Source organism: Daucus carota, chromosome 2 (assembly GCF_001625215.2).
Source record: "Daucus carota subsp. sativus chromosome 2, DH1 v3.0, whole genome shotgun sequence".
Classification (NCBI taxonomy): Eukaryota; Viridiplantae; Streptophyta; class Magnoliopsida; order Apiales; family Apiaceae; genus Daucus; species Daucus carota.
Window position 1 is genome coordinate 31,540,393 of NC_030382.2, and position 13,930 is coordinate 31,554,322.

The following is a 13,930-nucleotide window of genomic DNA, read 5'->3' on the forward strand; positions in this document are numbered from 1 at the left end:
CAATCGGTCGGTTTTAGTGACCCCTAAATTATAAAAGGGGTCAAATTATATTATTTAATTAAACAAAAACTATAGTTTTAATGTTTTAATATTGAAAATATTAAAATAATATTATATATTAATAGCTAATATTATTTAATAATATTTTAATATCAAATTAAAAATTATCTTACTATATTGGCTATTTATTAACTGATATATTTACTATATTCATAAACATTATAATTATTCACATTTAAAGTAATATAATATTTTATCATATATACTTCCATTAAGTAATATATATATATATATATATATAGAGAGAGAGAGAGAGTCCTACTCTAATAGAAACCAAATTAGCCTAAAAACTAAAAACCAGTTTCTGGACAGTTTTTTATCACTATTTTTAACTACAGAAATCACTAATTTGTACATAACATATCACTAATTTATATATAGCATATCTCACGAATATAAATATATATACATACATATATGCAACGTATATGACCATCATCTTCACCCAAATCGTAATAATGGACCTCTTAGCACCATTACCAAACGTTTCCATGACTTGCCACCATTGTCTATCATCACCAATAGTCACATAGACTATCCATCATAACTTACAAAACTAACGACTACTTACTATCATCATCCTACTTCTCTTGCGGCTTCCTACCACCAAGAACCTTCCTACAGATGAAATTAATCATTTATAATCAATTATCAATAATTTAGATAAGTAGATTTTCTCAATTTTGATAATAAAAATCGGTTTTTACATAATGTATAAAAACAGTGATTAGTGCAGTATAAATTAGTGATACCCGTAGTTATAAATAGTGATAGGGAAACTGGTTTCTAGTTTTTATTTTAAGAGTGGTTTCTATTTGATCATGAGCCTATATATATATATATATATATATATATATATACATATATATATATATAAGGATTAATCGGATTTCAAAAATTCAATCGGTGGCCGACCTTGCAGGGATTAATTGGGGTTTAATCGGTTAAATCGGGGATTTTATGATATATATCAGTTATAAAAAAAATACTTGCAATCATCGCAATAATCTTAATTTTTATGCACGTGATATTTGCAATAATCGTAGAAACTGAACATCAGTAGCGTAAAGTTCATCAGAGAGATTCATAACAGCCTAATGCAGATCCTCAGTCAAAGGATTTATTTTCCTCTCAATACAAAACTTGCTCGGATCTCTTCCACATGATCTCTCGGAGTAGACATTACTAACAACTACTACTACTACAATGTGTTAAATCTTGTGCGATATTACAAATACCAGGGCCGTCCGGGACTTTTTTGAGGCCCCGTGCTAACTTTAAGAATGAGGCCCTTTCAAATGACAAAACAAAATTTTAATATATTTAAAATAACAAGATATCATAAACAAAATTGTACTACTACAAGTCTACAACTGAAAATTTATTTGTTTTCTTGGGTAGTTAGACTTAAATATGTGTGTGGCCGTGTGGGATTTACTGCTTGTACAGTGTACTAATTAGCGTTTAAATAAAATTATGATAAAAATTAAAGAGAGATCAATTTATCACGAGTATACTAAAAGATAGAAAGAAGTAGTCATAAATTGGGGGCCCTAAATTTCTATGGGCCCTGTGCTGTTGCACTTGGTGCACTTGCTCAAAACCGGCCCTGACAAATACAGACCATAAACCATACATGTATGTATCAGTCCAGAGAGATGCAGAGATGATGAAGACTGAAGAGATAGCTAGTAGAAAAGAAAAGTAGAGTGAGAAGTGATGAAAGCATTGTAGGCCGTACGCATAGGAAAGAAAATATAATGAAATTTTAAATCGTAGAATTTATAATTATAATTTTAATTTTTCACAACGTTAGGGGTGACTGTCTATATTTATATTCTTAATATATTTTACATAAAATATTAAAAATAAATATCATATATATATATATATATATTTATATTTTAATATATTTGTTCATATTATTATATTATATATATATAAATATATATATTTTTAATATATGAAATTTCAAACCTTTTGACTGACTTTTACTTAAAACCGACCGAAGTCAAACCCTGCAACGGTCGGTTATGACTCGGTCGGTTATGATACGGTCGGGTTTAGCCCAGTACGCTATTTGTTTTCAATTAAACCGACCGTCACATAACCGGCCGTTTTTGTAAGGAGACGGTCGGTTTTCTGGAGTGGTATATTATTAAAGCGGTCGGTTTTATTTGAATGTGGCCGGTTTTATGGTAATAATATGGTAAAAAAAAACGGTCGGTTATGAGGACAAGCGGTCGGTTTTATTAAACTATTGTAAATCATAACCAATACATAATCAAATTACCGTTTCTGTACCAAACCAATTACGAATACATAACCAAATTACCAAGCAGCCTAAACAACATTGTATATCATTACACTATTGTAAATCATTACACAAATTTAAACATCTTCAAATTTAAACATCATTGAAAGTCATCAAAACCGTCATCATCATCATCATCATCATCATCATCATCATCATCATCATCATCATCATCATCATCATCATCATCATCATCATCATCATCATCATCATTATCGCCATTTTCTTCTTCTTCCTCTTCTTCATTGTGCTCAACATCATCATCTTGATTTTCATCATCTCGCAATTCGTCATCTTCATCATCATCATCTTGATTTTCATGCCGAATAAATGGTATTTGTCCATATTGTGCAAAATCAACAAATAGTGAAAATGAGCTAGCCATTAGATCTATCTTCTTGAAAAGCGTCCTCTATATCATTTTGCACAATAATTGATTCATCAATCGGACGACTTTTAAATTTGATCACCGTATATATTTTGCTTTGTGGATCCAATACACTAGGAGCGTAATATATTTGAGAGGCTTGACTAGCTAAAATAAACTGATGATTCATGAATGAAAACACATAAAAGCAATAGGAAAAAAAGGATATATTTAAGATCTTACAGAATTGTGGGAAGGAGGAGTAGCCCTCTGGTCTATGAGTGTGTGACTGTGAGATGAAGAACGATATAATTGGGAAAGATGTATATTCTGAGAATTTATAGGTATATATGAGCGACTTTTTCAAGGAGGGGACTATTATTACCTTATTAAGACTTGTTGTCAAAATGTTAGAACAACCTAGTTTGGTCGTGGTCCAGACCAAAGTAGGTTGGACCGAGTTTCGTAAGTCATACTGAAAATTTAAATACATATCTTTTTAAATAAAATTTAAATACATATTTAATAAGGAAAATTTGGGTCAAATGTTTAATAAAAAAAGTTTACAGTGCCGCAACTAACTTATACTTACAGAATTTTAGGATTTTCCGAAAAAAAGTAAATTATAATTTTTTTTCTAAAAATATAGTATAATTATATATGCAAGTTTAATTATAATTCTTACAAGCAGAAAATTAATAAACTGTTTTTAACAAAGTTACAACCACTTATGTATGATTCTTAACGTATTAATTTCTGAAAATATATTTGGGAACATGGATATTTTTATAATTTTCTCTAAATATTTTAGGATGATTATTCATTTTAACTTCGCACGGGTTTTATGGATATTTTTGTAATTTTCTTTTAAGTATAGAGGACTATTACTCATTTTAACTTCACATGATAATTACGTGGGTATTTTTCCCACAAGAAAATCTTGACTTCTTTCTGAAAATTTCCTACTCATGAGTGTTTAGAGATAAAGGAGTTTGAACAATTTTTCAATTCCAATTTTGAGTATATAATAATTAAGTTAATTGCCTAACTAATATAACTTTTTGTGTCTTCTTCCAAATTTTGTTAACATAATAATTTTTGTTGGCAAATTTTCTTACAAAAATTATTATTTTATATAATTAATTTTAGTTGGAAATTGACGGGCCTGTATAAGAGGAGCTAGAGTCCGGGTTTATGATTAACACCAATGGGAATGTAATCAAAAATCATACATGCAAACACTTCAATTTAATAGATCACAACCAAGACAAAAATAAATATTATAAAATGTCAAGAATAGAGTACTTATAAAATTCGAGAAATATACGATCTTTAATTTCATAGTTTGTATTTGTTTTTCAAATATTTTAATATATAAGTCTTCTAATTCTAATACAATTGTTTATTTCTAAACAAGAAGCAATTATTTTAAATATATCTAAATGACCCCTAATTATTACACATAGAAGAAGGTAGTACCACACTCGCATTTGTACTCTTTTGTTCCACAGATCTTGCTATGAGCTTTCAGGTACAGCACAGCATACCTCTTGTGACACCTGGTGCAACTGAATTTCTTCTCACCATGTTTGCGAGCAAAATGCTTCTTGATTCCAGTCAGATCTCCAAGAGCCCTTGCTGGATCATGGTGGGCACAAGCGATTTTGGGGCAGACGTAAACCTTCTTCTGCACCTCCTGATCTGTCCTTTTCTTGAGCTTCCAGGGCAGATTGTGCCCTCTCCTGTGCAGCTGCAAGTTCTGTTCCCTGGGGAAACCCTTGTCGCACAACTCACATATAAAACGATTTTTCGCAGTAAGATATTCTGGAGAGAGTGCAACAACCACCGCATCAGGATCTGTTATTTACAAACATATATCACATAATTAATAACAAATAAACAGATCAAACAATCAAAAACCAAAAACATATATATATAAGATCATCTTACTTGGATTTCCTGGACGGTTTCGGTTCCTTCTCAGAGAAGCAGCATCTGCAGTCCAAAAAGCAGCCACATCAGCACTAGCTCCTTCTCCTCATGAATGCTGAAGTAGAGGAGTCTGCTGATTCTCGAACTCCACTTCTCCAAGACCAGGCATAGATGCAGATGAAGACGCAGCCATTTCTCAAAATTCTTTTGGGGAATTCTGGAGTAGAGATTCTGTTGATTTTTAAGATCCTCTTCTCCAAGACCAGGCATAGATGCAGATGAAGGCACAGCCATAATGTCTGGCACGTTTGTGATGTATTTAATTGAAATTTGATATGAAAATTGATTAACCATTGAGGATACAGTCATAGAAATCAAGGGATTGTCATCCTGGGTTTCAGCTTGTCGTTTTTCAGCTTTGTGGCCGTTTTGGTGGCCTGGCCCGTTTGTGTGTATTTAATTGAAATTTGCTATGAAAATTGATTAACCATTGAAGATACAGTCATGGAAATTAAAGGATTGTCATCCTGGGTTTCAGCCTGTCGTTTTTCAGCTTTGTGGCCGTTTTGGTGGCCTTCCATGGCCATATGAGTGGAGAAGGTCATGGTGCAGCGAGGACAAGCATAGGTCTAGTTTTATCAATGGAAGGAGGGGAAATAGGATGTGTGTCTTTCATGGAGGAAGTGAATTAGGTCGAGGAGGAGAAGGATGAATCTACATTCTTTGAGATTTGGGTGAAGATATTGTTTGGCCTGAATGAGTTTTTGTGTGTCTGACTAATGGCTAATGCCAGATATCATAAAAAAAAATCTCAATTACCGCTACTATTATGGTAATGACTAATGAATGAGGGATAATAGTTTATTTTATATTATAAAACATCTATGTACACAAACTTTGACTATTACTTTTAAAATTATATATAAATAATTCTATACATATGAAATATATAATCGAATCTATTAAATTAATCCTAGATATCATCAAATCAACCATTCAACTCATCGGTTGAGATATCTTATTATTCATTTTGAAACTCATACATATAATATCTTAAACGTATATCAAAAGATATCTATTGAATGCGCCCGATTTTAGTTTGTTGGTGATAATTTTTGTCCACCGGTGTATTCATTATTTCTCATCAGTATTTTACTAAACTTGAACAGCTATCTCCAACCATGAGAAACCATTAGCTAAAACCTTAGTTGCCATATCAAATATATAATATATAGTCAACGCCTTCAAAAAACGACACTCCAAAGTGCAACTATACCCACGCCCTTATCTATAATTATAGTTAAGCTTATATGGATGTATATATTTGTCATCCATTACAGGCGGGTAAAAATATTACAAATTACTTATAAACATAAAAAAGTGATAGATTCGATTAATTTATAACTATCTAAAATATTAATAACATACTATTTTTAAATTATATCCAATCAATATAGCCAAGATCATCTAAGCAAAATGTCTTACAACTTGTTTACATAATGTCCTACAGATTCAATTTAGCTAACCATTATAGCCCACCCCATTGAAGATTTGAAGATGCTTTAAATGAATTTTTATAAAACAATTAATAGAATTATAATCACATAAATTACTTAAAGCTATGGAAAAGGATATTCTGATAAATAATATTAAATGTTTTTCAATTTTTCATCTAAAAAAATGTTATAGTCAATATTCACAAGATTTCTACATTTGTCACAGGTTTGTCTAGTTTGTGCCCATTGTCACATGTTAAGCACTAAATTTTATACGTTTGGTACATTTTTATTGGTATGGTTGTTGTATATGTATTGTATATTTGGTACATTTTGATTGGTTTAGTTGTTGTATATGTACAAGGTCCACCGTTATTAAAAAATTGGAGCCAATCAAAATGAGTCAAAATTATATATAAAATTTTAGTGCTTAACATGTGTTCATAGGCACATCATAGAAAAATCATTTGTAAGGGATAATGTAGTCACACGCACAAGTTTCTATAATTTTAAAAGACATCGAGACAATCGGTCATGTTATTATTTCATTTCCTAAATTAATTAAAATAGCACTCATACTTGGTCAAAAAAATTATACCAACACCTTCATATTATATTTCATTTCAATTTATGGGGGTACACTTATATGGAGTCTAATAGAGCACACCTATGTGTACACAAAAATACAAGGATCAATCTCATTATACATCAAATAATTTATTAGTAAATCAAAAAATAAAGTTTCATCATTTTATCCAAAACATTATTGAAAATCATAATATCATAACCAAGTTTGTACATAATGGTTGTGTAGCTAAACTAAATTCAAAAATAATTTTTTACATAAATTTCAAGTGTTAAATTATTTGTGCATGTTATGAATTGATTATCATTCTGCATTGAAATCAAATTTTATGCATAAGTATCATTAATTTTAAAATTATTAATAATCTTTTGAAGTACAACACATAGTTCTCTAGGCCACTTTATACAAGATGGTTGTCTTGGAAATAATTGTGTGTGTGTGTGTCTATATATATATATGAACAAACACAAACCAATTTTTAAATAGAAACTAAAAATCTTTTACCCGGTCATTGTTTACAAGTACACGAATTACGAGTTTATAATACATTAATCACTATTTTATAAAGTGAAATCAGCAACTTTTATTTTCCATTATTAAAAACAATATACTTATTTTAACAATTGATGGTCGATTATGGATGAACAATTGTAGTTGTGGGAGGTCTATTGTGATAGTAATTAAGTGATGAGAGAAGGTGCGTGATATTGATAGGTAGTCGCTGGTTGTAGTAAGGTATTGTGACTAGAGGCCATGACTATTAGTAATGGTATGTGATGGTGACAACTGACAAGTAATATCCAATTTTTTAAAAAGGAAATAACATTAGTTTTTTAACAAATTTCTGATTTTGTTTTTCAAAAAAAATTTATCTCGCAAAACCACAAACAAATGTGGTCACAAATCATTGCAACTAATCTATAGCGATTGTGTGGCGCTTTCGGTGGGGATCAATTGATCGTAATAGATCGGAGGTGGAGGACACCGCTTAATTAAGATTCATATATGAATTGGGCTTTTTAAAATTGTAGACTATTAGCATTCATGAGTTCAGGTACTACAATTTTTTGACTGTTTTACGCCTAAAATTGATACTTATGGAAGGATTAACCATTATTCTTGACCATCATGTACTCATATATAGTTTTTGGATTGCATGTTGATGATTTTCTTCCATCAAGTGATATTTACGGTTTCATATATACTATGATCTACCTAACTTAGGATATCCCCTGAAATGTAAAAGTTCATCCTCAAAGTATTTGCAAAAATATTTTAATCTGATAAATATGCTTTGTAATTACCTTTTTTCGTTATTGAGAATACATTGGTGTTATATGTAGGTGTTTAAGTAATCTAGAGTTATTATGTGTTGTAGGTAACATGAATTGTTTATTATTAAGATGTTGAAATGATATTGAGTAATGTTATAATAATATCTTTCATTTTTGACTGAGAATTCTAGTATATCCATGTATGTGATTATCAAGTGCACGATATGTGATGAGGTAGAGGAAATTTGTGACATCTTTGCACTAGGCTGGAATTGAATAGTTGACTAGAACTACGTGAATTTTCTAAACTATGAGTTTGAATATTATGGGCTGAAGGGCATTGTATCTAGTTCGTTTACTAATTGGTTTGCCTATTCATATAGCCAAACTATTTATTTTGAGACCAAGTGTAAAATAAATAACCAACTTTTGAGCTTGCAAAAAACTTATTAATTTACAAATATGTTTCTTTAACTTGTTAATGGCATTTTGTTGAAAGTTAGCCCCACCAAAAAATGTTACCATTAAAAAAGCTTTTATTCCTAATTGTACATGTAAGTGGATAAAGTGTTTAGCGGAAATCAAATAATTTTCAGTATATACGTAAACTGAAACTAGAAATTTAAAAGTTGTTAAAATCATTATGTGGTTAAGGAACGTACTTATCAGAGGGCATTTAGTATGAATCGCGGTAAGTGATTATTATTGATTGTTATTATTGTCTAATATATGTAGTGCGTCGAAGACGAAGCAATCAACAAACTTATTGTGGCAAGTTAATTAATGCATTACGTAGACTTGTTTCCTGGTGAAGGCTCGTTAATAAATTTTATTTTTAAAACCAGCATGAGTGCTTTTTCCAATTCTTGTCATGCTATAACTTGCCAAGATGTCCTCAAATTAAAAGGTTAGTATCGGTTGTAGTCCCTGCCCTATGGAAAACTTCTGATAATAATATGGAGCACAAGTTTTTTGCCATGCACCACATGAAAACCTATATGGGAAACATTCTTTTATGGAGGAGTGGATTATGAACAAAAAGGTATCTAAATTATACTAACTAAATTCACATAAAGAATATGAATAAATTGTAGTTATTTGATAAAACTAACTGATCACTTGTGTTTTGCAGGACAACCAAAAAACAAACTCCGAATTATATTTTGGCACCGGCTGTAACGTGGAAAAACAAATTTGGCATTGGACGTCATGAACCACATTGAGAAACAGTGCTGCAAGTTTACTATCTCCATCAATACATAACTTCAATTCATTTGATTGGGATGTGTTTAGTATTTAATTAAGTTGAAAACATTAAGACTTTTAAATTGTGTGGAATACTTTATGTTGAATATACTTTGATCATTTCAAATCTGATTTGTAATAAATTCTTAACTATTATTATATGGTTAATCGAATGCGTTTTATTTCGTTTAATATGAGATGGATGGTATGTGATTGTTTATTAGTTGTAATGGTTTTTAGATGTTTATTTTGATGATGAGATAAAATTTGTAAATATTGGACATGGGACTTATTTGTAATTTTAAGTGACACCAAAACTTTTGGCTTTAGTTTCACTTACAGGACTATGAAAGTGTACTTCAGCTTATATTGTTTATCCCTTAGGACTCAAAAGGTGAAAAATGAACACATTTAAATTCTGAAATAGAGGTACTGCACTCAGGTTCGACCTCTTAACAACAAAACGACACACTGTATAAATTAGTATAATAATGCAAAAAAAATTGACCAAAGACGACATAGTTTTGATCCAATCAAGAAATTTGAATTCCCATTCAATCAATGTCTTAACCCAAAAAGGGATAAAGTGATTCCTTAAACTTTAAAACTAATCCTGAAAAGTGAAAGTAGCATTGTGAGAAATGTCTATTTCTTTGTCGTAGGGCAAGTCCTAGCATTATAACCGTCTACTTTATTGCAAATGCTACAAGTATGCATTTTCCTGAATTTCATCGAAATTTTCTCGTTGCTCTTTAGTCAAGGTCCACATCATTTGTTCCCACTTGAAAGAGGATTGAATATCCTCTTTGATGCATTCTTTTGCTTAAAATGTTGTTGCTTAAATCAGTTATAATTTAACAAACTAGAACTGATAAAATATATATGGAAAGAAAATAAAAGTGATGTTATGCCGTACATCTAAAGATATTGCACTCTTATATACATAATCATTCAATCAATCAAAATATATTTAAATGACTAATTTCTTATAGCGTGGGTATGCAGAAATCTTTTATATGATTACAAGGGGAGCATAAAGCTAGTTTCGAACAATTACATTAAATAGGAACAATCGTCAATTTGATGACTTATAAACACTATATCAAAATTACACATGATTCGTTCTACCACGCAATCAAAATACATGATTGATATATATAAATTATGCTGCTGAATAAGGAGAGAATTCAAAAACTTACATGAAAGCTTTGTGAGTTACTATCACGGTTACAAGATTAAGAACATACAACAACTTTGATCGATAAAGATTTGTTACAATGAAATGAAAACAAAGATCATTGTCACTAAATTAAGAAAAATAAATGTTCAGGACATGATAGCCAGAGAAAGGAATGTGCAGGGCATGATAGTGTAGTTATCTTCTTTCCTAAAAAAACTCAACCAAGTGTATTGGTATCACGCGTCAAGTGTTTTCAGATACTTCTTAAACTAAAAAGTAAGTATGAATAAATATATGCATTCATTGAATGTATTAGGTCTCTGCAGTCTCCAAATTATATAGTGTTTATAGAAATTTCTTTTATTTGTGTGTGTATTCATATTTGAGAGATATATTATACATACGATAGTAATTTATAATGTACAAACCGGTGATTTCTATAGTTTAAAATAGTTCACTGAAGGATCAAGATTAAGATAATTAAATAAGAGATAAAGCATAGCATCCCCTTTGCTCATATGCGGCTTTGATTTTTGCAACATAACAATCAAAGCAGCAAGAGGAAGGTCAATTAATTGCGTCATATTATCAAAAACACGCCTATCCCCATCCCGCTTCCCGGTATCCAAAAACCTCACAGTATTATCCAATATGTTAGATAAAACATTCTTTTTCCCATAACAATGCCCATTACTTAACAGGGCTTTTCGCAACAGATGTCTGATAGCCCATCTCACAAAGCCTACATAACGCCTCCCTATGCAAAAATTTGAGATTCGAAAACAATACCCCTTCTAACTCTTCTTCCTTACAATACAAACACCAATCATTATCATCAATAGAATTTTGGATATCAACAACTTCCTCACTCCCCACCTGCTCATTACTACCAAATTTAGCATCACGATCGTTATGATCATTAGATTCCACATGTCGAGAGCTTCGATTTTCACGTTTGTGCTTGCCCCTTGCATTCGAACCCATTAAATAACAAAGTACAATTCAAGCCTACAAACAAATGTTAATAGAATTATCATCAATTAATTGATGTGTTAATATAGCCTCTTACAATAAAACTCATTAAATATTAATGCACAATAGCAAGCATAGAACCGAACACTTCTGAATGCTATACTAATCACACATAAAAAAGCATAGAACAGAACAAATGTTAGATAATGAAGTGTTCATATATATAAACTGATGATTCATGAATGAAAACACATAAAAGCAATGGAAAAGAAAAAGATACATAGAAGCCCTGTGGTCTATGGGTATATATGAGCCACTTTATTGGGGGCCCATTATTACCTTACTAAGACTTGTTGTCAGAATGTTGGAACAACCTAGTTTGGTTGTGGGCAGGACCGAAGTAGCATGGACCCAGTTTGGGTAAGTCATACTGAAAATGTAAATCCATATTTTTTTAAATAAAATTTAAATACATATTTGATTAGGAAAATTTGGGTCCATGCTAAACCTGTAATTACAGAATTTTCAAGATTTTTCAAAAAAAAAGAATTAATTTATAATTTTTTTCTAAAAATACAGTATAATTATATATGCAATTTTAATTATAATTATTACAAGCGAAAAATTAATCAACTGTTTTTCACAAAGTTACAACCATTTATATATAATTTTTAACGTATTAATTTTTGAAAATATATTTGAAACATGGATATTTTTGTAATTTTGTCTAACTATTTTAGGACGATTATTCATTTTGAACTTCGAACGGGTTTTATGAATTTTTTGTAATTTTCTTCAAGTATATAGGACCGTTACTCATTTTAACTTCACACGATAATTACGTGGCTATTTGTCCAACAAGAAAATCTTGTCTTCTTTCTGAAAATTTCCTACTCCTCCTTCTCATGAGTGTTTAGAGATAAAGGAGTTTGAACAATTTTTCGATTGCAATTTTGAGTATATAATAATTAATTACCTAACTAATATAAATTTTTGTGTCTTCCACTTTTTACTTCCCAATATTGTTTACACAATGTGTTACATAATTAATTTTAGTTGGAAATTGAAGGGCTGGTATAAGAGGAGTTAGAATCACGAATGGGCATGTAATTAAAAATCATACATACAAACACTTCAGTTTAACAAGACAAAAATGAATACTATGTAAAAAGTCAAGAATAGAGTACTTAAAAAAATTTGAGAAATATACGAGCTTTAATTTCATAATTTGTATTTTTTTTCTCAAACATTTTAATCACTTATATGTGTTAACTTGCTTCTAATTCTACTACAATTATTTATTTCTAAACAAGAAGCAATTATTTTAAATATATCTAAATGGTCCCTAATCATTAAGCATAGAAGGTAGTATCACACTCGCACTTGTACTCCTTGGTTCCACAGATCTTGCTGTGAGCTTTGAGGTACAGCATAGCATACCTCTTGTGACACCTGGTGCAACCAAATTTCTTCTCACCATGTTTGCGAGCAAAATGCTTCTTGATTCCAGTCAGATCTCCAAGAGATCTTGCTGGATCATGGTGGGCACAACTGATTTCGGGGCAGGTGTACACCTTCTTCTGCACCTCCTGGTCTGTCTTTTTCTTGAGCTTCCAGGGCAGATTGTGCCCTCTCCTGTGGAGTTGCGAGTTCTGTTCCGGAGGAAAACCCTTGTCGCACAGCTCACAGATAAACCGATTCTTGGCCGTAAGAGATTCAGGAGACAGTGCAACAACCACCGCATCAGGATCTGTCATTTACAAACATATATCACATAATTAATAACAAATAAACAGATCAAACAATCAAAAACCAAAACATATATATAAGATCATCTTACTTGGATTTCCTGGACGGTTTCGGTTCCTTCTCGGAGAAGCAGCATCTGCAGTCCCAAAAGCAGCCACATCAGCACTAGCTCCTTCTCCTGATGAATGCTGAAGTAGAGGAGTCTGCTGATTCTCGAACTCCACTTCTCCAAGACCAGGCATAGATGCAGATGAAGACGCAGCCATTTCTCAAAATTCTTTTGGGGAATTCTGGAGTAGAGATTTTGTTGATCTTTAAGATCCTCTTCTCCAAGACCAAGCATAGATGCAGATGAAGGCACAGCCATTATGGCTGGCACGTTTGTAATGTATTTAATTGAAATTTGATATGAAAATATGAAAATTGATTAACCGTTGAAGATACAGTCATGGAAATTAAAGGATTGTCATCCTGGGTTTCAGCCAGTCGTTTTTCAGCTTTGCGGGTGTTTTTGTGTGTCTGACTAATGGCATGAAGGGGTCATTATATATAAAAAAAGTCATAAATGCATTAGGCCAGATATCATAAAAAAAAAAACCGTTACTATTATGGTAATGAATGAGATAATATTGTATTTTATATTATAAAACGTCTCTGTACATAAACTTTGACTATTACTTTTGAAATTATATGTAAAAAATTCTATACATATCGAATACATAATCGAATCTATTAAATTAATCCTAGATATTATC

General features: G+C 31.1%; 2 protein-coding genes across 2 annotated transcripts; both read right to left on the reverse strand.

Annotated features, from left to right (window-relative positions):
* Positions 1-4,197: 4,197 nt before the first annotated feature.
* On the reverse strand, positions 4,198-4,967 carry LOC108207353 (zinc finger protein BALDIBIS-like). The gene is made up of 3 exons (XM_017377805.2): positions 4,820-4,967; positions 4,692-4,736; positions 4,198-4,598 (listed from the first exon to the last, which is right to left on the reverse strand). Exons 1-3 carry the CDS (start codon positions 4,965-4,967, stop codon positions 4,198-4,200), a joined length of 594 nt encoding a protein of 197 aa, XP_017233294.2.
* A 7,811-nt stretch (positions 4,968-12,778) lies between these two features.
* On the reverse strand, positions 12,779-13,441 carry LOC108207354 (protein indeterminate-domain 6, chloroplastic-like). The gene is made up of 2 exons (XM_017377806.2): positions 13,267-13,441; positions 12,779-13,176 (listed from the first exon to the last, which is right to left on the reverse strand). Exons 1-2 carry the CDS (start codon positions 13,439-13,441, stop codon positions 12,779-12,781), a joined length of 573 nt encoding a protein of 190 aa, XP_017233295.2.
* Between the last annotated feature and the right edge of the window lie 489 nt (positions 13,442-13,930).